The 26740-nt window shown below is 33.0% G+C and overlaps 1 protein-coding gene across 2 annotated transcripts in view; it reads right to left on the bottom strand.

Moving 5' to 3' along the window:
• Positions 1-26740, bottom strand: part of SLC12A2 (solute carrier family 12 member 2) — a 113509-nt gene that overhangs the window by 59100 nt on the left and 27669 nt on the right. For both annotated transcript variants that reach the window (XM_051998306.1, XM_051998314.1), the window contains exons 2-4: positions 12697-12816; positions 10002-10077; positions 9322-9417 (exon numbers count right to left, since the gene is read on the bottom strand). In XM_051998306.1, coding sequence (XP_051854266.1) covers positions 9322-9417; positions 10002-10077; positions 12697-12816 — 292 coding nt within the window. The remainder of the gene's footprint in view (positions 1-9321; positions 9418-10001; positions 10078-12696; positions 12817-26740) is intronic.

Below are 26740 nucleotides of genomic sequence, written 5' to 3'. Positions count from 1 at the left end.
ATCTCATTTGGTCTTTTTAACAGCTTGGTGAGGTAAGTGCTGTAAGCATAATCCTCACTTTAGAGATGGAAAAATTGTGCCTTAGGGGTGATTTGCCCAGGGGACATACAATGGAATGCAAACTCTGTCTCTTGTGATTCCAAATCCTGTCCTCTTTCCCAAGATGTCCCATTGCCTTTCTCTAATAATGACCCCTAAACTTGGCACTAGAAAATCAAGGATCGCACTGCTGTGCAGCTGGGTAATCCTGAAAGTTATTTAGCTCTCTAAATCTCAGTCTTTTTAGTTATCCTTTGTGGGTGAAAAACCAGGCTGGTCAGGAACTTGATTTATCTTCTGGCTTTGCCTCTTCCCACACTTAGGACTTTAGGCACATCACTTTTTCTTTCTAGGGCTTCAATTTTCTTATTTTTATTTATAAGGATATTCCTTATCCTTATCTGCTATTCCAAAATTTATTCTATAATATTTGAAATAGATAATATAAGCTAGAAAATCATTATTACTTTTTCTTCTAAACTAAAATTTTAAAGTATTATTCAAGAAAACTGGAGGGAGGGTAGGAAAAAGGAGAAATAAGTTTATTAATTTTTGAAGTAACTCTGATAATTTAACTAGTTCACCATGAAATAAAATGGCAAATAGCAGCACGTGTCCCACAAATTACTTCTTTATCCTTCTCTTTCTTTGGTAGATGGTATGCAACTCCATGACAAATAAAACAACATTAGGAGTGGGTTGGTATGGCACACTGAAATTACTTCATATTGTAAATGGCAGATACATCCTGCAATTGTCTTTTCTATCACTCTGTTTCCTATGCTATAATTCTAAGAAGTGTAATTATTTTTGAGAGTTGAAATGGGTGGCTTGGTTGAAAAGTTGCATTATTATTTAGGCTTCATTAACAAAATAAATTTCATCAAATTCTCTTGCATGTTCTTACAATGCTTAAAAGTAATAAATAATAACCTTTCTAACCCATGTGATTTCTCTTTCTATCTGGACTGCCCATCTTTCCTCATTCTTCGTATATATTACATATACGATTTAACAAAGATTTAAATTAAGATGAATACTGTCTTCTCATATGTGCCAAAATCATATACTATTACCTTTCAAGAAGTAATATAAGTTGGTTCAATGATCTTCTGATCATTAATAACAAGCAAAATATAAACAACAAGGAGGTACATTTTCCAAAAATTTCAATATATTGGATCATGTTCAATGCAGACTCCGAAAGGGAAGAGAGACTTTTTATAGATGGTGTTGTTCTCTGTGTGAAAACATGCTAATTTTACCAAACATCACAACACTGCAGGGTTCCCTAAATAAGATCCATAATTAAGTGTTTGTCATCATAATACCTAATAAACTTAGGTAAAAGATAGAAAATATCTTGCAAAGATTATAATGTACAGATGAATGATCAACTGAAAATCATCTGTTTGGCACTGTATTCAAAGCTCTTTATAATCCAGCCCTCTCCTGCCTTTCAAGTCTTCTTAGACTTAATTTCTCCTCCCTTTACCCCAAATCTGTTCAGTGGTTTTGGACTTCTTACTGTTCCTGAATAAGACAATCCATTTCCAGACCCTGGGTATTTTCATTGTCCATTTTTCATGCTTGGAATACTTTCTCTCTTCATTATTGCTTTATGGCTTTTCCGATTTCTTTCAGGTTACAAGTAAAATCCATCATCTACAAGAAACTTTTCTTGATCCTCCCTCTCCCTTAATGTTGGTGCCTTGCCTCTACTGGATTATTTCCATTTTATCATGTACATATTTTTCTGTACATAGTTATTTCATATTGTTTATACCATTAGATTGTGAGCTCCTTTGGAACAGAGACTATCTTTTGCCTTTCTTTCTATCTCTGGTAATTAGTAAAGTTTCTGGTATGTAGAAGCACTTAATAATGAGTAAATAAAGTTCATTCATCAAAATATATAACTAGGCCAGACTTTTCTTAGAGAATGCCATTTAAGTTAGCTCTTTTCAGTATCAGTAGGATTTTAATACATAGATATTTGCAAAAAGAAAACAGGGAGGGAAGAGAAGAGGGACAAATACAAAGGCTAGCTGAAACCAAAACAGAGTTTCTGAATTAAACTCTGCAGGTAATGGTAAGAAAAAAGGAGTCAGTTACTTCATAGAGAATAATCTGTCACTGGTAGAAGTAGGGGGCAATTAGTTTAAACCCTATTAAAACAATCCTAATAGTAACAGTAACAGCTAGCATGTAGATAGTTGCTTTCAATTTTGCAGAGAGCTTTACAAATATCTCAATGGATCCTTACAACAACCCTGGGAGGTAAATAACTATTTTTGCTAAATAACTTATCCAAGGGTATCCAGCTAGTAAGCAGATAATGTTGGACTTGAACCAAGATATTTCTGACTATAGGCCCAGCACTCTACCTACTGTGCCACCTGGCTTGCCCTGTACAACTACACAGTATTCTGCACAAGTAGCGAAAATCTCACTTTGGATAGCGTCAGTGAGAATAAGAAGGAGAGATTCAGATGGGAATGGTATCACAGATTTGTTAAACATCTCAAAGACTCAATATGCAAATCAAAAATAAAAGATCTGAATTCTAGTATCATTAGGAGGATAATATAGGACTTAAAACTTCAAATTTGAGTAACTAGAAGAATAACAAAGCATTGACAGAAATTGCTGATATTTATTGATTTTTTTGTTTATAATACATTTTAAATAACTGATCATATTTAAATATCACAAAAGTTTTGTAAGGTAGATAGTCCAAATATTAGCATTATCTAATTTTCTGTAGTGAAAATAGGAAATAGCAGGCCCCTTCCCATCATCCCTGTAGTCCTGAGACAACATCCAAAGGATGCAGAACCATTTTGGGGGTTAGGTAGAAGTAGGACAACATTTTTATTGTTTAAAGATAAGTAAAAGTTTAAAAAAGTTGTTGGGAATGGGAGTTTACATCTTGGGGGAGAGGGTCTAGGCTAGGGATTTAACTTGAAATCATGGGGATGGATATTATCTTGAGACATCAGAGAAAAAAAGATTAACAGATAGGATAGAGTTTTGAAAAAGACCCATTTTTAAGGAGTAGAGAAAAACAACCAGCAGAGATCAGAGTTATGGGCATTTCATATTCCAAACAACTAGATAAATTAATATTCAGGCTTGTTATCTGCCTGCTAACATTTACATACTCATTTGTTAATAATCCCTGAAATTGTTCATAAATGGACAAAAGTAAAAGAAGTTTGTGAAATGAAATACATACAAACACAATGTTTATCATTATCCTCTGGATTAAGTCTAAGATACATCACATCTGAGCTACTATAATAAAATGTATGTGTATTAAGAACTGAGTTAATCAGATTAGAATTATATTCCTTTCTATATTCTATTTTATTATTATTGTACATTCTTTTTTATTACTATAACTTTTGAATATTCCAATTATTCTTGTCCTTTCTCCAGATCAGCTGTTTTTTTTTTTTAAACTAACTTTTTATTCCTTTCTATATTCTAAACAACTTGGTAAATGAGTATTTGATCTAGTCATCTACCTGTTATTAAATATATATTTCTCTATAAAATAAGGTTCTTAAATGTTTTGAAATAGGGTATTAATATTATAATATTAGGGTATTAATACAATTATTTTGTGGGACCTAGCTGTTATTTTATTAATTTTTAAATTTTTTTACCCTATTAATTTCTCCATTTTAGTGCAATCAGTTTTCTTAAGAGGCAAATAACTTAGAGAACTTTTTTGTGTAATTAATGGAAAAGCCAATTTTATTCAAGTTTATAAGTAATGTGGAAATAATATGTTTGTTAAGCATGTCCTATAATACAAACATGTTTTATTATAAATCACTTATTCGATATGCACTTGATTGCTTATGTCATCCCAAGTTTTCTGCTATAATTGATGTTAATTTGGTATTTGATTTCTTTTTTTTATGACTTCATTTGAGTATTATAGGTCATCTTCTTGAAAAAAAAAATGTTCCGTGACCTATGTTATTGTGTGAGGATGAAAATTTTTATCTGTCTCTGCTCCTCCTAAAGGGTGGGGTGGGAATATTGGATAACTGAATTGGATCAGAATTAATTTAGAACAAATGTTATTTAAATTTGGAGTTCCAAAATATTTAACATTTAATTGGTAAATATAATTAAGTTAAAAAAGGTTTGAGTAAAAATTTTGAATAAGCAACAAGATCAAATGAATATATTTGTAATTAGGAAGGTTTTGAAAATTCTGCCTTCTGAGGTATTTAAAATGTTTAATTATTATTTGGCTATCTTACATATATTAACACAATGCTTGTGAACAGTGTTTAAGATAGAAAAAGAATGGGGTATTTGTAATCTAAATTCTAATTAAGTTTCAAGTAAATTCTGGCTTCCTACTTTTAGTGTTCTCTTTTTTTAGTTGTTACTGATTAAATGAGAACTTCAAGGTTTGAACCGGTTTTCACAACACAAACTTGTTATTGGAAGAGTAAATTTTGATGAGACCTCTCTTTTGTTAGGGATTCTAGGAGGAACAAAAAAGAAATCTCTACAAGTAATTGGAACCAGAATAGAAAATCCAATCCAATCTGTGTGTCCATAAGGACACGATTTTTCCAGACTGCTGCAAGTAAAGATGTGCTAGGAACCAGATGACTGCATGGGATGTATAAGATCCAGGATGAACTGAATTGACTGAATGGATATTGAAAAGGATTACTAAGCTACAGGGAGACCTGTCTGTTATTATTGATATCTATTATTACACCTCCTCTTTTGCTTTTATTTTCTATATCTAGATACTAAGTTCTTTTGAATAATTTGATGATGTTTTTCTCCCTTCAAATTAATCCCTAATTTTGGTCATGCTTATTATGCCTTGTACTGTATTCTGTTAATTGTTCTGATCCTTCTGATCCCACTTTGTAATTGGAGCTATCTCAGGGAGTATCACACACTACTGTTTTACTCACTGTGTTACACCCTATGGTCATCAATGTACCCAGCAGTCACTTTTGAGCAACAAGGGGGAATGTTGAGAACTATTAAAAAAAATTCCTGAAACTTGTTTTTTTGAATTGTCATATATTCTAGAAATACTGGACCCAGAATATGTGTGTGAGGTCCTGAATGTGTCAATGATGAAATTTAACCCCGTCTACCTCCTACCTTTCCCATTGATATAATTTGTTATTTGTATTCCAAACCAGATTCTTTGTGTGTTCTTGGGAGTAAAGACAGATGCCAGCCAGTCTGTACCAGGCTGGGATATTTGCTTGTGCAGTTGGGTCCCTATGGATATGCAGAGCATCATATTTCTAGCAGATCTAAGAGAACAATATGGCTTTTGCTATCACCTAGCTTCTTCTCTTCAGAATGGGTTTCATCCTTTTCTCACCTTTACTGCACTTTTATCCTCATGCCATGACCCTTTAGATCGAGTTTTGTTTCCTCCTCCTCCCTTTGTTCGCTATCATAAATATGCAAACTTTCATATGAACTGTGACCTCTGGATTCCACATGCATGTTCATTTTTCTTTTTTTTTAATTTAATTTTATTTTGTAATAACTTTATATTGACAGAATCCATGCCAGGGTAATTTTTTTTACAACATTATCCCTTGCACTTGCTTCTGTTCCGATTTTTCCCCAGATGGCAAGCAGTCTTATATATGTTAGATATGTTGCAATAATGTTCATTTTTCTTATAAAAAACCTAGTTTTCACATAAGTTTCATGAAGTTGTGACTGACTATTGAAGACAATGAGGAAAGCAATTCCAAAAGTTTAGGTAAGAATTTGAAAAGGCTGAAACCTTGTAAATGGAGAAAAGAAGTTGGTCCTGAAGAAGTGGAAGTTAGATTGAGGAGATTGCTGAAGTATCCTTGACAGGTTCTTTAAAATCAAGACAACTTTAATGTTCCTTCATCAGGAATCTGGTTTGGAATTCTTTCATCATTTCTGAAACACTAACAACTTTTGAAATTAAAATGAATATAATGATATTTTAAAACTATGCAATTACTCCAAGTCATGACAGCACGATACTTTATCTCTTGAATACATATTGTCACGGCTGTCTTCCCCAAACATGAAACTCTCTCTTCCTCTTCATCTCTCCTTCCTGAACACTCTGGCTTCCTTCAAATCTTAATTACAAAAAGACTTCCTAATCTCAGTGCCTTCCCCCTGGAAATATCTTCAATTTATCCCATATAGATTTAATTTGTATATGTTTGTTTGTCTAATGGGGTAAAGGGGAGACAACATGCAGAGTTGCATGTGAGGTCTTTTTTAAAAAGACATTAATTGAATTGCAATTGTCCAAGTGAAAGGTGATGAGGGCTAACTTATGAAGTGGTTAGGTATGTGGAGATACTATAGAGGAAAAAAAATGACAACACCTGGAAACTGGATAAGTGGAGTAAACAAGGGAAGTTAATAATAAAGAAATTCAAGAAGATAGAGTTTAGAAAGAAAGATAAGTTATGTTTTGGGCACAATGAGTCTAGTAAGCTAGATTCTGGGGATTAAAACCAAAATCAAACAACTGCTGTTCTCAAGGAGCTTATATTCTCTTGGGGAAAGGAGAACAACATATAAAATTTATACAAAATACATACTTAGTTTTGTGAGAACAAGTAAGACAATGGAAATATTTCAAGGAATCAAATGAGTATCAAAAATTCAAAGTGAAATATGATTTAAAATGTTGCTTAAACACAGAATTTGGAGAAAAAAACCCACATAACAGATAGAAGAAATCAGATCAAATGATACTATAACCTTCCCATCACAAATAGAAAACACAACAAAACTCCTAGTCAATTTTATTTTGCTAAATAAAATTTTAGTGTGCCATTGATTTTAGCTGTTTTTCAATCATGTAGTACTTTTTATGTTGCCATATGGGGTTTTCTTGGCAACGATACTGGAGGGGTTTTGCCATTTCCTTCTCCAATTCCTTTTATGGATAAAGAACCATTTAAACAAACAAAATTAAATGACTTGCCCAGGATCACACAACTAGTAACAAATGCCTGAGGCCCAAACTTCTGCATCACCTAGCTGCTCAATTTATATCATTTATATGACATACTATTGAAAAGACTTTCATTTTTGTTATGCAAATTGATATTTAACAGACTCTCTGTTAACCACTACTACTGAATTTTTACATAGCCAGACACTTTTGAAAAATGTATTGAGTCCTTTAAATTAAAAATAAAAACAGTGAAACAGTCCAAAAACAAAACTCTACTGGGGAAACATTTCCTCTAATAGTTTTTTTTTCTGTCTACATTGCCCATTATAATTATAATATAATACTATAATTGCCCATTGGGCATTACAGTATTTCTGCTATCATTAAGTGTCTAAAAACATAAAACAACCATAAAAAAATACAACAGTTAATACAATGAAAAGTGATCAGATTAAAAAAAAAAAAAAAAACAACCAAGTAAGTACAATCCAACAGTCATGTCATTTTTATTCCAAACTACCATAAAGAACAGATACCTAAAATACAGAATTTTTTTGATTGTAACACTGACTATGAAGATTCCATGTCTATATTAGATCAAAGGGACAAGAGATAACCAAATAAACAGATGCCTCTTTAGATCTGTCATTTCCTTTATAATATTCAGTGGTATCCCACCAGGAATGAAAGAAAACTGGTGGTGATAATTAACTCTTTTCTAACACTGTTATTTCTAGAGGGTTTATAAACAAATTTAACCAACTCCTAATTTAAGCATTTCCAGCGTTCTTTTCTTCTTCAGTGAAGATTTCCTAAACTTGCTCTACAATCTCTTTTCCTCTCAATTTCCCAATGACAAAATAAGTTTAAAATCCAAATGAATGTGATTTAAGCACTTAAAATATCCTTTGTCTTTCACCTATTAAAGTCTATTTAACTAGTTAGGACTGCTCCCAACCCTCACCCCCTCCAATCCTTCTGCATTCCCCCCAACCCCCACCACAAAGAAGGAATATTGACAATTCATTCAACAAGCCTTATTATATGGCAACTGTGAGGCAGGCACAAGGACAAAGACAAAAAAAAAAAAAAAACAAACAACAACAACAACAAAAAAAAAACCAGTCCTGGCCTTCATATTCCATTGGGTACTGGGGAAGGAGAAGATGCACGAATGTTGCATAAATAGTTAAAATGAAAATAATAACTGACCATTCATTCATTAGGTATCTGAAACCAAGGAATTAGGTCTATCCTGTGTTTATTCTTACCAACGCAATTAACGAACGACACATTCAAAAGTGGCTTAAGTATGCTCACTAAAGGTTGATATAACTGTAAAAGGCTCATCTTCCTTTATTTACTGAAATTTGAAACCGCATGAATCCTATTCCTCTTAACCCTACCTCCAGATTCTTAACCCAGGAGCTCTTAGCATCTGCCTGCAAAGATCTGGGTAGGGCTAATCATTAGGACTGATAAATGTTTGCTCTTAGTCTTGCAGAATCAGAACAGATATTAAGATTCAAGACACAACGAGGTGATAAGAGGATTTGCATGCTCAATTACCTTTGCTTACTAAACTGATTTATAGATTATCAATAAATTCCGTAACTGGATCAACTCAGTGTGAGAGTCTATATCCTGTAATTCCAGATTTGACTGCTGACCACCTTTCAAGAAAAGTCTGGTTCACATTCTGCTTTATCTGAGAAGGCTTATAGCTGAACAAGAATCTCTTCTGCAACATCTTAAACAGTGGTTTATTCAGTTTCTGAGTAATTGGAAAACTGTCGTTTAGTCATTTCAAGTTATGTCAGACTCTTCATGATCCCATCTGGCATTTTCTTGGCAAAGATAATGGAGTATAGTTTACCATTTCTTTCTCTAGCTCATTTTACAGATGAGGAACAGAGGCAAACACTATCCAACAATAAATGTCTGAGGCCAGATTTGAACTATCCATTATCTACTGGGCCAACTAGCTGCTTGGAAAATGTATTTACCAAAATTTATCAACACAACTCAGCTTTAACTTATTTTTAAAAGGTGGGTTTTTTTTGGTTTTGTTTTATTTTGTTTTGTTTTGCTGAGACAAGTCGGTTAAGTGACTTGCTCAATCACACAGCTAGGAAGTGTTAAGTGTCTAAGGCCAGATTTGAACTCAAGTCCTCCTGATTTCAGCACCTCCTGATAGTGCTCTATCCACTGAGCCACCTAGCTGCCCTTAAAAAGTGGTTTTTAAAACATGTATTTTTATAGTGATCTAAAAGACTAGGACAAAATATGAACTTGAAAAAGATAAACTTTACCTCCTCTTACAAATCCATTGGTAGCTATTGCTGAAGTAGACAATCCTGTGATGGTTGTGACAACAGTGGCCATTGCTATAACGAGAACTGACAGACCTTTAAAAAAAAAGAAATGGATGTTTTAATTGTTAATTAAAATAATTTTGAAGCAGAGAAAACAAGTAAAAACTATACTTCCAGGTGATTATATCTAGAATTTTGTACCTGTGAGCTGATTAAAGGCAAATATAGTAAAGTTGAAAGAGTTCCATAGTCTGTCTAGGTCAACCTCAGCCTTTTCTTATCTAAATCATTTTGGATAAGTTACAAACTGAATGTCAGTTTGGTCAACTGTAAAATGGAGAAACCTGTACTTGCTTCTACCTATTTCAAAGAATTGTCTATAGGGAAAGTAGTTCATAAATCATAAAATTCTATAAATACACACAAATGATTAAAGCCTCTAATTTATTTCATAGCTAAAAATGGATTTAAAAAAATACCCTCATGAGAATGAAGATTATCAGAATATTACTAATAGAACACTGATACAAAGCAAAACACTTTCCAAAATGTCTATTTTTCTTTTTTAATCTTATGTCACAAAAGTCAAAACAAAGTACAGTAAAACACACACCACCATTCTTTCGCAGTACCTAAAGAATTCCCAACTAAATAAAACAGCATAAAAGTATACCTACCTATCCCAGCCTGACCCACAATCCATGACAGCCTGATGAAGAGCATCACACCCCAAATGTTTAACATACATCGTACCTGGGAAAGGAGTAACATACAGATAGGATCTAAAATATAGTGAAAAACTAATAGCCAATGGCAGTTTCACAATCACTTGCTATAAAGCTATTTTTTTTAATGAAAAGATTAAACATGTTGCAATAAAAGCTTAGTACAGATAAGGAGGAAAAATCTCAGAATCCAAGAAAAAAAAACAAAAGACAAATGTCTATCACAAATGTCTGTCACTAACAAAGGCCCTAAGTAAAAAAGAAAAAAAATATTATAAATATTTTGAAGATCTTTATGGTAAAAGGGGTGCTGTTTTTCCCTTTCTAAAAATGGTTCAATTAAATTATATTTTTCTCATTCCTTTACCTTGCACAGATTTTAACTTCTATAGACTACCTCACCACTGTCTATTTTTCAAACATAATATTATAAATCCCTAACATAATTCTATTCAAGAAGTCTTTTTAAAAAATGATTTTTGAAGCCATCCTAAGATACAGGGGTAGGTAAAATAACACCATCTAGTAACATTCATATCTACTCTGGTTCTCAAAATCACAGAAACTGAAAGCAGAAGGGATGACATCTATCTGCCCCATTCACAGAGGTCCTCCCATTATTAAGATACCTAAGAAATGAACATTCTGGTTTGGCTTCAAAACACCCAATGAAAAGGAAACCACCATTTTTTAAGGCAACCCGTCCCACTTTGGAGTTCTCAGTGTTAGGAAGTTGCTCCTGACATAAAGCCTAAATTTATTTCTAAAACTTCTCACAATTCCTGTTTCTGTCTTGTTGGATCAAACAAACAAACAAAAAAATCTAATACATCCCCTACTTGAGATCTCTTCAAATATCTGAATTCAGCTAACCACCCCCTTCTTCCTTTCTGTAATCTTCTTTTCTTTAGGCTAAATATGCACAGTTCTTTCAATTGATTCTCATAAGCATCTATCGATGCTTAAATGGACCGATAGGCCCCCATTGTGTATACTCTCCAGCTTATTAGTATATTTTTCTTAAACTTTGGAAACCAGAACTGAGCACAGTAATTCAGATGAGAGCTGATGACAAAAAAGTTCAATGGGACTATTACCTTCCTATTCCCAGAAGCTACGCCCCAAGGTCATAGTCAGTTTTCTGGAATACCATATAACTGTCAACTCATATTGAGTTTGCAGTCCTCTAAAATCTCCAATTCTTTTGGCTATCCAATCATGCTTATATTTGTGAAATTGATCTTTTTACCCCAAATATAAGAACCCACATGTGTCTCTATTTAAATTCCCTTTATTAGATTCAGTCCAACAATGTAAAAACTGGAAAAATCATTTTGGATTCAAATTGCTTCATCTATTATGATAGTCATCTCTGTCAGCCTTGTGTCTGGATCAGTAAATTTAATGAGAAGTCATCTTTTGCTTTATCCACGTCACTAATAAAAAGGGTAAACAGAATGAGTCTAAACACAGATCCCAGATTACCCCACTAACAACTCCTTCCAAAATGGCATAAAGCCATCTCATTAGCAGGTCCTGAAGGTACAAAGAAAAAAAAATGAAACTATTAATGCTCTACTAGGGAAAGCATAACATGTACACAGACAGATAACAATACAAAATTATGTCAAGTTATTTCAAAGGACAGAAAATACTAAACTACTAATTGCGTAAGGTGGGAATCAGTTAAAGTCTATGGAGGCAAGCAAGAGTTTTAGACATTGAAAACAAACTGAGAAAAGACAAGGAGGCAGAAGATGCAATGTTACAACTTGGCAGGCCATTTGGCCAAAATGAAGTCATGTGAAATATGACTGCAAAAGCAGTACTAGAGAGTACTAGAAAGGATAGCTTTTAATGTCAGACTGAGGGCATGAAATGTGACTAAGGCCATAAGCTAGTACACTAAATGAATGAATTACACTTTTTTTATTTCTGACCTAGATTTGTGATTTCATTGATGTGGGGAACTCCCGAGTATGTCAATTTCCCCCATCTGATAGTATATCAGTGACCATTTAGAACTTACAGTCTTGAAGTGTTGCCTGGGACTAATAGAGAGGCTAAGTGCTTGACCCAACTAATATATTTGAAACACACTTAACTCGTCTTCCTGACCTTTTATTCACTAAATTATACTACCTCTGAACTGCACAAAAAGTAGGCACTTAAGAAACACTGGATGAACTGATTACCTTAGTGATGGAAACATTTATTTGGTCTCATTACATTTTAATAACAGAAATAGAAAAGACTGCTTGGGTACAAGTTGATATGGTCTTTTCCTAAACGATTCAAAAGAACTAAATTGGGAAAAACACCAAACTTTCTTAAGAACCCAGTGATATACATATATAATGTTCTATAATAACTAAAATCCAACTCTGGATAGCTGGATGAAAATTTAACTGTGTTAAATTCTGGAAACATAAAAATACAATAAAATAGCTTATATCCTACTAATGAAATACAATAGGTATGCAAAAAAGTAAGTAAAAATACTGTACACATAATTATAAAATAATACTTCAATAGAGAAAAAGAGTAATAACTAGAAGGAATCAAGAAAAGTCTCATCCAAAGTAGCATCCAAAGTGAATCCTGTGGGAAACTACCCTGCTAAATATAAAATTGTTTATATACTTACTAAAACACCCTTTATCCAGCCAAACTTCACCACACCTTTACTTTCTGCAGTGTATGTGACTACAGCTTCTCTGGTTGGAGTACCTTCTTCTCCATTTGCAAAGCCATCCTCAAAAGGTTCCTGGTTAGACAAAAAGAAAAAATTATAATTTGCAAATTAATTCAAGAATTTTTTTTCAAAATCAGAAAGAGAATTTAATTGTGAATCAAGAATACATATTTTAAAAACAAAAAAAAAATAACCAGCAGAGAGCAACCTTATGATAATGCCTCAAAGGTGCTCCACAAATTTGTTAATGAATGGATGGATCCTGTGTTGTTTTTTTTTTAACACTCTGAAAAGATTAATAATGCAAAGCCATATTAAAAGAAAGCACCCCACAGTTATTTTTAAAATGACAAAAAAACCCAAAAAAGACAAAAAGTCTATTTTAAAATTTTATTATTATTATTAGCTAATAAGAATCTGATATATCAGAGTAATATCTGCCTATGTCTAGGTTAGTTAATTTAAAAAGTTCATTTTCCCTTTTCCAATCACTTCTTTGGCGAGCTTATCTAATCTGACCAAGCATGTTTAAGCAGATATTTTCTAAATGTACATTCCTAATACTTTACATGTGACCTGCCCTCCAATTTTTGTATAGTGTATATCTACAGTACTTGGATGTGGTACCAATCCTGAAAATTTTCTCTTGCTAAAATGTTAAATTCTCTTACCTCCTCCTCCTTCCCCAAACTGGCACGCATGTGTTGTTAGCATACACGTGCTCTTTCTCATTACATACCAGGCACACTTTTTCCCCTAAGATTTTCAAAAATTTATAAACTTATCTCTTATTCCCGCTGGCAACTGACTAAATTCTGTCAAAAGTTTCTGGATCCTACATCCATCAGACTGCAGAGTTCTGCCTGAGAATCTACTCCCATTTATAGCAGCCCTTGATAACAAAAAAAGAGAACTGAAATCAATCCTAAAATAAGTTATTGCTAAGTCTTAAGGAAAGATTATTTGGCAGGCCTCAGGGTATTGTATAGAACCAATATGAAGTCTGTGAAAGCTGATTTGAATGCAAAGTCATGGAAATACAACTCCAAAATTTAATAGGCAAGTAAGTCATGCTTGATTGAACATGGTCTTCTATATCTAAACTCTCAATACTGAACATCTCAACCACCTCCCTGCTCATCTAACAGATAACATATATATTATAGAAGACAAGAGAAATTTAAAGTTTCAAAAATCCCAATATCCAAGACATTCAAACCCAAAAGACCAAATTATCTTACTCGAACTATGTCCTGAGATTGTTTTATTTTGGCTTGGTTTAAGCCCTTTAAAGGGGGAGCAAAAGTAGAAGTAAAAACCTACTTTCCTTGTGAACAACTATCAATGTGCTAAAATACAGAAGTTCAGTCTAGAATATTTATTTTGTAAAAGCATAGTTTTAAATCTCTCAAATTCCAGATTCCAAAACATTACATCTAAGTCAAATTACACTAATTTGACTAGACTTTAATAATACCATGGCCAAAGCAGTTTAAGAACTGTTTTTTTAAGAAAGTCTTTTATTTTCATAGCTTTCTATAAAGGTAAGTGATAAAATAAGAAGGAGCTCTACTTTTTAATTCTCAAATGCAAATATTAGTATAGTCTTAGAGAATGAGTTGTTTTAAATAGCTTTAATTTCCACAAAAACTTTGTTAACCCTTTTGGCTATCAATCTTTCAAAAATATTACATACTTTTCTGTCTTCTTACAGTAAACAAAATTTAAGCTTTTTTTTCCTTGATGACAAGATCATGGTTAGGTACCTCAACAGTAATAATTAAAAACAAAACAATTCTTATATTATACTAGAAGAGCAGTATCACTCTGAATTCAGTTATATCAATCTGTACTCAACTGGGCCCAATAATCCCAAAACACTGTGTTTTGAGTTATGTCTGTTTTTATATTCCTTCTATATCCTGCTATCAGTTCTCCCTGGGAAGTGATCAGTACAACTGTTGGCAGGTCATTTTTCCTATTTTAATGTGCCTCTAAGGGGTTTATACATCATACATTTCCAAATTATATATAAAGAAAGCTAAAGAGTTAAAGGGTTTGTCTTTCTGGCAAAGTTCATGAGTTTCTTCAGAGCATGGACTTTCACATTCTTCCCCCTCTCCACTTTACTGGTTCTTACCTCTATTTGAGATAAAACGGTCAACCAGGTAACTCATAGATAGGTAAAATGAATGAAAAGATATAAGTCCAAGTCTTATATAGATATTTGAAGGGACATTTAGACTACGAGTGTTGGTTTATACACCAGTAAATCTGTCTTGACAATTCAAATCACATAATACAATTGTTCTGGAGAAGAGATGGGATCAAAATAATTTTGATTTATAAATTCATAACTGAAGTTGATGACTTTTCCATTACTAAATACTGCTATGCTATGATTAGCACTCCTTATTTGTTATGTTAATGTAATTTTGTTATGTTAATACATAAGATCATCCAAAATAGTTTATATGTGCTCCAACTCCACAATAAACCAATTTTTGAATATTTATCTCCTACATCTAAGAAAAGAAAATCTAGGCATATGTACAGATTTACTAATAGACTATTGTTGTCAGTGCCTACCACATAAGTGGATGCCTTTTTAGTAATGCAGAAACAACAAGAAGGCATTCTAAAATTTCTGTGGGTGTATGCTGGAATCCCATTTCTGAGTTCAAGATCCGCAAGTAACCTTAAATTTGACTGTCACCTTCTCTATGGAAAATAGTTCACTTAATAAAAGTTATTTTTCTTCTATCATTCATAAAATGAATATTTAAAAAATCATAATCCTCCTACAAAAATAAAGATCAAAATTTTCCACTATTTTCTGCAAGCAGAACATGAATCAAGAAAACAATACAAAAAAGTTTATCCAAACTAAAGTAACTCTAAAAATCTTTTTTTTTTCCTTTCCAGTTTCCCATGAAGGCTTCTTTGAGTTCAGAATTTGATCCTTTTTTTTTTTTTCATTCCAGATGTTCAGAAGTAAGAGTGTTGGCATCTTTTACCCAAGTTAAAAAACTAAGTATTAAGGGTCTGGAAAGCTTTAAATTAGGTTTCAAAAGATGAGCAGGAATTCAAAAAGGTCCAAGAGGGAAAAGGAGCATTCCAAGCACGAAGACTTTATCTGAGGAAAAAGAAGCATAGAAGCCCATGAATGCATGGCCCATTCAGAACAGAACCCAAATAGAAATCAGTTTGGCTAGAGAATTATGGAAAGGGTGATGCTAAATTATACAAACTTCAGAACTTTGTTTCATGTGCAGCAAGGCAGCAGCAAGTATTATGAGCAGCAAGACCAGACTGTTCTGATAGTAGATGCAAGGATTGTGAAGCTTAGATGAGAGGTCTTTTTGAGATGCTTTCTCAGTTAGAAAGTCATATAAACATTAAGTATGTGTCAACACTGTGGATACAAGTTTCTGCCCTCAAGGAGCTTACAATCTAATAGAGGAAACCATAAGCAACTATGTACAAGATAAAAAAGAATAATTAACAGAAGGAAGAAACTAGAATTAAGAGAGATTAGAAACTACTTTCTGTAAAAGATGGGATTTTTAGTTTAGGAAGGCACTGAGATCAGTAAGCAGAGTAGAAGAGGGAGCATATTCCAGGCATACTGTTCCAGGAGACAGCCAGAAAAAAATGCCCAAATTAAGAGATGGGAGTGTTTTGTTGATGTAACAGCCAGAAGGTTGGTATATCTGAATCAAATTATACCTATCAGGGAGTAAAGTACAAGAAGACTGAGAAAGTAAGATGGGACCAGGTTATGAAGGATTTTGGAGATTAAACAGCATATGTTGCATTGATCCTGGAATCAATAGAAATTGCTGACATTTACAAAGGGGGAGGAGGCTTGGTGGTGACAGTCAGATCTCAGCTTTAGGAAAATATTTGGTGACAGAATGGAAGATGTACAGGGCTGCAGAGAGGTCCAAGGTGGATAAGCCTACCAAGCAGGCTAACATTAACTCTGCAACTTTTCTACCAATTGCCCCTAAGGTGAAAGAAAAGCATGCAAAGGTTAAGCTGTATTTCTCTCTCTTGCCCTATTTTCCAGGGTTCCTGTTCAACAGTTGACAATCTCATTCCCAACTTTTATAGTTAGAATAGACAAAATACATAATATCACAACAATTTCCATAGGCGTGTGGGTATGAAGTGATGAAGGTCTACATGAGAATGGTCAGTGTCAGAGGAGAGAAAATACACTGCAAAGGGTAAGATATAAGATCTTGGCAATGGACCAATGTTATATGGGGGAATGCAGTTATTTTCAGATAGTGAGGAGTAGAAGAGAACACCTAGACTATAAGGCCCAGGGAAGAGAGTAGTATTGTACCCTACAGTAATGGGGAAAGAGAATAAAAGAAAGATAGTAAGTTCTGTTTTTGATGTGCTGCGTTTAAGAAGTCTACTGGACATCTAGTTCAAGATGTCTGAAAGATGTTTGAAAATGGAGGTTTACTGATTCAGCAGAAGAGAAGGATGGGTAGGATGGAGAATTTTAGCATATAAATGATTAAATCCACTGGAATTGATGAGATCATCAAAGGAGGTAGTATAGAGAGAAGAGATAAAATTTCCTGAGGAATACCTAAATTAGAGGGCTTAATCTGGAGAGGATCCAGCAAAAGAAACCAAGAAAAAGCAGATAGGTAAGAAGAAAACCATGAAAGAGTGATATCTGAAAACAGAAAATTATCAAGGAGAAAAGGGTGATCAATAATATCAAAGGCTGCAGAGAGGCTGAGAAGATTGAGGGCTGAGAAAAAGCTATTGAATTTGGCAACTCCAATCTCCCCCGATTATGTGAAGTCCTAAAAGATTTGAAGGGACTGGACTCTTAATTAGGCTATAGTTTACATACAGTTAAGCATGGCATGCACTGTCATAATGGAAAGCTACATTTGTTTCCATGCATGGCTAGTTAAGAATGAGCGCCTCCAAAATTTTTGAAGGATTCCAAAGTTGTTAGATTTCAAATTATAAAACCATATAAATGGTATTTCAAAATGTCTTAACCCCACAGTAAAAAAAAAAGAAACATAAGAAACTTAATATATTGGCAAATATATGACTCAAAAAAGAGAGATCACTTTTATAACATGAAAAGCCCTAAATAGATTTGTCTGAACAGTAAGTAGAAAGATAATTACCCCCCAAAATATTAAAAGCAGGAGAAAAGTATCCAGCCCTTTGAGTAGATCCTCTACAAAGTATTTATGGAAGAATACAGAGATGAACTCCATAGTATGAGTTTCAGGAGCAGCAACCTACATCAGTGGGGAACTAACTAACCCCAAGGATGAAATAATTGATTCCAACAAATCTCACAAAAACCTTTTTCCTACCAAGTGATTCAAATTCCTCTGAATTATTCAGATTATCATATTTCTCACTTTTCTGTCCAAAGGAGGAAAGGAAATTGTTAGTGAGCTACAATTGTGGCCTTTTGCTTTAAAGAAAAATTAAGAAGACAAATAATTATCAAGCACCTAGGGGTTTCAGTAATTGAGCTTCATATGTATTATAAAATACATTATCTGGCACTAAAATGAAGGAAAAAATTTTAAATAATGCTGGAAAATGACAAACAAAAAAAATTTCCTAAAATTTAAAGTCCTTTGTTGTTTATTTAATTAGCATAATCAAAACTACCACCATTATTAACACCATTATATAGCACTTCATATCTTCTTTGAAAATCAAAACAATTCTGAGATATTATTACTTTCATTTTATGAATAAGGATACTGAAACGTATCAGGGATATGTACAAACCAAGTAACCTTGACTCTAAGTCAGCTTCTATTTCTGAAATAGGCACTTATCTATTAGGTTAAAATAAAATGCTTTTTAAGTAGATAATCCCTTCAAACTCTCTTTTTACCTTCTGTCCATATGTTTGAATACTGAAACTGAAAGGCTACATGATCTGATTTCAAGCAAAATCAAATAGATAAATAATCATAATCATAATCTATAATCATAATCTGTGCATTTTCTCTGCAGGAATTTCTGAGTTTATATTTCTATATTATATTTGGCAATCATGCTCTTAAACTGGAGATCATTTTTACATGATTAATAATTAGGTTAAACATTTCTTTAAAAGTTCACATAGCCAGTCTCATTAAGTATTACTACTTTTTAAGCAAATGTGCTTGGTCTTAGCAAGTGAGGTACAATCCACTGTAATGGTGTATTGGCTAAATAAGTACTCAATATCCTGAAAACCATGGGTTAGGAAAGAAAGTAAAATTAGAACTCAATTCCTATCTTCTTTTCCTTCTCAGACACACTGACTCATTAGACTGAGACCCTGACTTAGCTGCTATCATTGTTCTACCATGCCAAACCTCTTCTCCCACTGATGATACCTTCTATTGGTATCCATTTGGTCGCCAGCCATGCTTTATTCCCTTCTAGTTATGTTCAAACTTCATAGACTCTCTCAGCAGGGTTATCATTTCTCCAGTCCTCATTTTTTGCACTCTTTTATATTTTGTCTTCCTATTAGAACAGAGATTCCTTGAGGGTAGGGACTGTCTTTAATAGTATTATATTTCTAGATATTCTCTTCTCTCTATGTTTTAACAACACTATTTTTTTTCTGGTTCTCTTTCCTATTAGCCTGACTATACTTTGTTATTCTCCACTGCTGGATTTTCAATACAGTTATATTCACCAACTATGGGAGTTTCTCAAGGATCTATCCTTGGCCCTCTTCTCTTTCTCCCTTTATTCAATTATCATTTCTATATTGATGATTCTCAAATTAATATATCCAGCCCTAACTTCTCTCCTAACTTCCAGACTTACATCTTCAAATGAATAAGACATTTTGAATTGGATGCTCCATGTTCAAGACTGAACTCTTATTTTACCTTCTATACTCTCCCCCCATCATCTCCTTCCAAACTTCCCTTTTATTGCTCAGGGTACCTCTATCCCTTTTGGTTCCCCAGGCCCTCAATCTTGGTGTTATCCTTAACTCTTGATATATACAATATCTTATCAGGGCCTACTGATTTCACCTTGTACTCCTTTTTTTCTTCTGATATTGCCACCACTCGGGGCAGGCCTTTGTCTCCTTGTACTTGGACTATTATAAATAGTCTGCTAATGAGTTTATCTGCTACAAGTTTACAGTCTAGCTTCCACTCAATGGCTGAAGTAATTTTCAGAATTTAGGAATTTAGGACTATTTCTCAATAAACTCCAATGATTTCTTAAAACTCCCAGAATTAAGTATAAAATCCTTTCTGCTTGGAGTTCAAAGTCCTTCATAACCCAGACCTCCTTGCCATAAAAATACTCTCACCTAATTCACTCTGATGCAGTGAAACTGGCTTCCTTGCTCTTCTTGGAACTTTTAACTCTCAAAACTTCCAGTCCTTCACACATGAAATCTACTTCCTCACCTCCCATGTGCTGGCTTCATTCAAATCTTAACTAAAATCCCTCTTAATCCTAATATCTTCTGTCTGTTGATTTTTCCCTATTTATCCTCTAGTTTACTTGTATACAGTAGTATGTTAGATGTGAGCTCCTTGAAGTTGGGCCCTTTCTTTTCTTTCTTTGTATATGAAGTGCCTACCATAGTGTCTGCTACATAGTAGGTTCTTAAAGTTTACTGACTGACAAATGCTTAATGTCTGAAATCTCTGAAGTTTTTAGAATAGTTCTTATTTTGAGTTACAATTTCCTTTTTTGTAAAAATGAAGATAATCCTTTAATACTACTCACCTCATAGAGATCTTGTGATGCTTTAATGAGAATGTGAGGAAGTTGGTGGAACAAACTTATTATATAGTACTAGTAATGAGAACTGTCCTTAAATCACCGAGTACTGAAAGGCTAAGTGATTAACCCAATTCAAATAAGTGATACTTTTAAGAGGTGAGACTTGAACCCAGGTCTTTATAACTCTGAGGTTGGCTCTCTATAGCTTGAGTAATTAGGCATATTCCAGAAAAGATGGTTGCAAAGCAACTACATGTACAATTAAATCATATTTTCCAATTACCTTCCTTTGTAATTTGGAAGATTTATATATGTACATACACATATATATACAAGAATACCTTGTTTATTGTGCTTTGCAAATACTGTGGTTTTTTTGTTTGTTTGTTTTATAAATTGAAGATTTTTGGCAATCCTGCTTCCAATAAATCTATTGGTGTCATTTTTCCAATGGCATGTGCTCACAATGGGTTTCTGTTTTACCTTTTGGTAATTCTCACAATTATTTCAAAAATTGACATCATTATTATAAATGTTATGATGATTTGTGATCTTTGATGTTAGTATTATGACGGTTTTGGGGTGCCATGAACTGCACCCAAACAAGACAGAGAGAACTTAATCAATAATGTGTGTTCTGACTGCTTCACTGGCAGATATCATGTGTCCTCTTCCTCCCTCTCTCCCTCCCCATGTCCTCCTTCTCTTTCTCTTCCTCTCCCTCCCTTTCTCCCTTCTTTTCCCTCTTCTCTTTGTCTCTCCTTCCCCCTTCCTCTCATGTCTCCCAATTCCCTGAGAAATAACAGAGTAAATTAGGCCAATTAGTAATCCTACAATGAGCTCCAAGCATTCAAGTGAAAGAAAGAGTTAATTGATGGAGCAAATTTCATTGCTGTCTTATGTTAAGAAATTACTTCAGTAACCACCACTCTAATCAGTCATCAGCCACCAGCAACACTGAGGCAGGACCTTCCCAGCAAAAAGAACAAAATTCACTGAAGGTTCAGATGATAGCATTTTTTAGAATAAAGTATATATATTTTTTAATACAGAATACATTGCATACTTATATAGATTACAATATAGTATAAATATAACTTTTATATGCCCTGGCAATTCTAAAAAATTGGGTAACTTATTTTACTATGATATTCAGTGATCTGGAACTCAACACATGTTATCTCCAAAGTATACCTCTGTGAATATATAAGTATATGTATTTTAAATCTCACTTAAAATTGAGACAGGAGTTATTAGATAGTTTGAAATGTTAGTAATGACATCTTCTTCTATGAAGCAAGGACTCAGAGTTCCAAATATATAATAGCTTTGCAGTTTTCAAACTTTTTGGGTCTCAGGATTTCTTTATACTCTTAAAAATTGTTGAGCCCATGAGTTGTGCCCTGAGCTATTTTTATGTGAGTTAAAAAGTGAATTTCATCACATTAGAAATTAAAACTGATGAAATTTTAAAAATATTTACTCTTTAAAAAATGACATATATGTTAATATAATACATTTTTTATTGAAAATAACTCCTTTACCAAACAAAAAAACCTAATTGAGGAGAGTGGCATTATTTTATATGTTTTTGCAAATCTCTTTGATGTCTGGCTTAATAGACAACTTTTGGGAATCTTAGATCTGGTTCTGTAATCAATTTGATGTTATGTTATTTTGGCTAAAGTATGTGAAGAAAATTCAGCCTCACATATATATGTAGTTGAAAAAGGGAGGAGTATTTTAACAAGCAAGTAATAACTTAATTTTATTCTGAAAATAACACTGACCTCAACAACCCCTTGAAAGAGTCTCTAGATTCTAAAGAGTCCACTGAAGAAGGGCTGTAATAAAGTAGATATTCTTGTATCTTTCTCAATGTGTTTTCAGATCTCCCTTATAAGTAATTAGAATCAACAATTCATATTACCAAAGCTACTTAGTAAGAAATGTGTCCTTTGATAACTTCTTGAGTCCTTAGGATCTATCTGAATCAATGTGGCTTTAAGGATATTTGGGATAAGTACAATCAGAATCTATAAAATAATATTCATGAAAGAAGACAAGATAAAGAATCTAGTAATTGGAGTACCTTTAGTTCTAAGAGACACCTTCCCATTTTCAGAGATCCATCTAAATAAAGCATTTATTAAGTACCTATATTACATTCATTGTGCTGACCAAGATGGACAAAAAGACAAAAATAAAAATCCCTCACCTCAAGGAACTTATGTTTACAGAGGTAGACAATGTGTATAAATAAAATATAAACAAAATAAGTATATTCAAAGCAAATACAAGGGAAATTTGGAGAGAAGCACTGGCAACTTGAAGAAATTCATGACTTATCTGATAAACAAGTGAAAGACTAAACTTACAAACACTTGTGCTTGCAATTTTCTAAGTAGAAATAAAATCTGCCATCTTTAGTTTACTTAAAAAAAAAAGATTTTACTTACAGAGTAAAGGTGGAAGGAAATCAATTATAAGGTCTATGAAATCAGTGATTTTTCTCTGTGCTTGCTAAAATTCTTTAATGCTTCTAATATTATCAAGTGATAAAAAGTCCCAAAATAAGAGGCTAATTCTTCACTGAAAAAAGTATTAAATGAAAAAATGAAGTTTGCATATAAAGCTTAAATTTTAATTTAAAAAAGTCTAACCTGTCTGGTTCTATTTATATTCTAGCCCAACACAAAATATTTTGAGCCACAAATATTCATTTACCCTGCCACATGATGACATTCTTTGAAAATTGTACTAAAGGTTTTCCATTATGTGGTCTGTTAAATGAACATCTGAGTTTTGATGAGACAGTATATTTATCTTTTTGTAGAGCAATACAGAATTATTTTACTAAACATTAACTTAAAATGTTTAAGTTTAAAAGCATTTGGCAGCTAATAAAAAATGCTTCCTCTAGCTGTTCTGGGGTTTTCCACTTTCCCTTTATAACAAGATTCCAGGGATATACTATACATTAAAGGTAGAGGAGTTTATAGGGATCTTTTTATTTTTCTTTTAAAAGGTATATTAAATGACATTTTTCCAAATACTTCTCAATTTTTCTTTTTTTCATCCACTCTTACACCTATTTTAGCAGACAATTAGCTAAATTTTATCTTTAATCTGGACTACTATCTTTAAACACCCTGGGGGGAATGTAAGATAAATCCTGGTTCTGGGCAAATCATTGAATCTCTATGGACCTTGTTTCTTTTTCTTTATAAGGAAGAGGCTGAACCTAGAAATGATTTATGGTCATAAAGACCAAAAAGATCTTTTCTTTTTCCAGCTTGAAATCCTATAATGTACCCTCTCACCTCTAAATTAGTTTTAGATAATGCCCGCCCCTCTACTTTAATCTGCCCCTCTACAAAATGATAACCTCCTTGTTGGTTTTCTAATCTTAGCCAATCAATACATAAATCTTAGTCACTTCTAATCATTCTACCACACCAGATATTCAAATATTAAAGTCCTTTCAAATAGTTCAAATATTCTTATACTCACTTTAACTCAAATTCAGAGTGCTTATACTAGTATCTTAATTTTTATCCTTGTCACTAATTTCACAATCCCTTCTTGCCCCTAATTTCACCAGATTTTTACATAAGTCTTCATTTAACTTCCTCAACAGACTGACATATGCTCTGAAATTTATATTCTTAAGAAGCAGTCCAGTACACAAAATAGTTAAATGATTTTCTTAGGGTTACACAGTCAGAGGAACCAAGGCCTTCATAATCCAAACCAACTCTCTCTAAACTACTCTGTTTCTAGTTTAAAATCACCATTTAGTGTCATTTTCTCACAGAATTATTCAATTCTCTTGTTTACAGGGAAAAAAGTCATAATCTGATCCCAAACTACCCTATTTTACATTCTAAACTCTCACAACATGATCTTGGATGTATCTAGACCAGTCTATTTAACTATCCTGTAAAATGTCCTATAAATCTGTTTTTTCTGTTCAAGTCTGGAATGCCTTTTCTCTTCTTTCTTCACTTAAATTCTGTCCATCCTTCAAGGCTTAGCTCAAAAACCTGTTTATGTCTAAATCACAAACCTATTTTGACCTAATCTTGGTATAGGCTGTTGGCTGTTGGTCAAGGCTGAGTTATCTTAAGCAAGTCATCCCTCTCAAGACTAGATAATCACAAAGATTTCTTTCCCAACCAATCTATCAATTTCAGAAGGGTAGTAAAGGAAATAAAAAGAAAATTCTCTCAGGACCAAGAGGGATAATATCCAAAGAATTATACCATAAGATACAATGGAAAGAACAGCATACTCAGAGGATCTAATTCAAATTCTGACTCTACAAATTAGAGAATGAGAATAAGTAAGCTATAACTCTGTTTCAGTTTCCATCCTTGTAAAGTGTGGGCTACAAGATGTCTCAGATCCCTTTCAATTTTAAATCTGATTCTATAAACCAAACTATTTTATCTCACAAGAATATATAGGAAAAATGTTTTAGCGAAAAAGATACCCGATAAATCAATTATTTAAAAGTTTCAAATACACTGATTTTTTTTTTAAATCAGATTGGAAAAGAGAGAACACAAAAGCAGATGCAAAAAGGAAGGACATTTAACAGGACAATAATTTGGTATAAAATCAGAAGAACCTATAAAATCCAATCTACCACCAAAAGTGATGGAAAAATTTTATCATAAAAATTAACATTAGTAATTAAAGTGAATTTTAAATCACCAATACTAAGTTAAATTCCCTCTCCAGTCAATGGCCAAATGTAGCCAAAAGTTTAACATGACCAAATATGAAAATGAGGTCAATATATGGTATAATGGAAAGATCTCTTCCTAAATGTAAAAAGACTCAGAATAAAATTGAGGCTACCTTAAGTATTAACTATATTAACTATAGGAAAGTAACTAATTTCTGAAGCTCAGTTTCTTCACCTGTAAAATACAGATAATATGTGCAATTAATTAATGGATAACAATGTGCAAAAAATATAGATAATTATGTGCAATTAACAAATAAAAATCTTACTGGGTTTTTATGAGGTAAAAAGATTTCAGTTTACACATCACTTTTATTAGCTATAACAGAAATCTGAATAACTGTTGATAATTATCTCCACCCAAACCTAAAAAAATAAAACTAGAATTATTCATTCTGCTAAATTTTAAATTTTTTTCTAGAAATTAACATAAATGGACATAAACTAAGAAATTCTGCATTACACCAAATTTTAAAATATGAATGCAGTAGGACCCCTTCCCAAATATTACACTGATGGAATGAGTATGAAAATACAAAGTGGATACAGGCTAAATGTATCTTACATGTTCAGCCAGTAAAATAAGAGTCATTTTATTCATCAATATGATAAATGGAACAAAGCAAGAAACTTTAAAATACATTGCACTATTATACAATTGTGTTACATTGAGCAAAATAAAACCATCAAGTTGATGTATCTGTACTACTCTGGGTTTATATTCTAACAATCCAAAAATCTATTTTATAGGAATATTTAAGCTTTATAACGCTTACAAATGAAGGTGTGTATAATCCAAAGACACAAATTTTACTTTACTGAGTCCAGCATGAATTTTTAAAATAAAAGATGTTTAAAATAAAAAGGACAATTTAGGTCCTTAAAATTCAAGACATAAAACTTCAAAATGTTTAGAATAGTATCATTAATAAATCATTTCAAAAACTGACTTATCCAGCAATCAGGAAGCTAAAAAGGGATGTAAACTAAATATTATCACAAGAGTCCATTCAGACCTTCATTCAGCCTATTTACTCTTAAGTTTAGACATAATTATCACTCATTGAAGTTACCTTGTTTCCTGACCAAAAGATCACAGATGGGAGAAGGGAGAAAATGAGGAAGAAGCTAAACATAAGAATTATAAAAAAAATATATGATACTTAAGAAGTTATCAGCCTGACTCTCCTCCCTGTCCCCTCATTATTTTTGTTCTTCTGGGACAGAAGGGTGGGAGGGAGTTATGAGCAACATAAAAAATATAACAGTAAGAATCTTCTTACCCTCACCAGATTCTGCTCCTAGCTAAAAAAAATGATGCTTTTATTCAATCACAAGTTCAGGATTAGACCAGAATTGCAAAAAAGTAGAAAGAATTTAGGACTTGGAAGGAACTGAAATAACTCCAGGGAAGTGAAATGATTACAGAGAAAAATCTGCAATGGCTCCCTGGTTCAAATATAATCTTACTCCCAAGAACCA

Source organism: Antechinus flavipes, chromosome 1 (genome assembly GCF_016432865.1).
Source record: "Antechinus flavipes isolate AdamAnt ecotype Samford, QLD, Australia chromosome 1, AdamAnt_v2, whole genome shotgun sequence".
In the NCBI taxonomy this organism is placed as follows: Eukaryota; Metazoa; Chordata; class Mammalia; order Dasyuromorphia; family Dasyuridae; genus Antechinus; species Antechinus flavipes.
The sequence above is the reverse complement of the archived record's forward strand: the minus strand, read 5'-3'. Positions and strand labels throughout refer to the sequence as shown.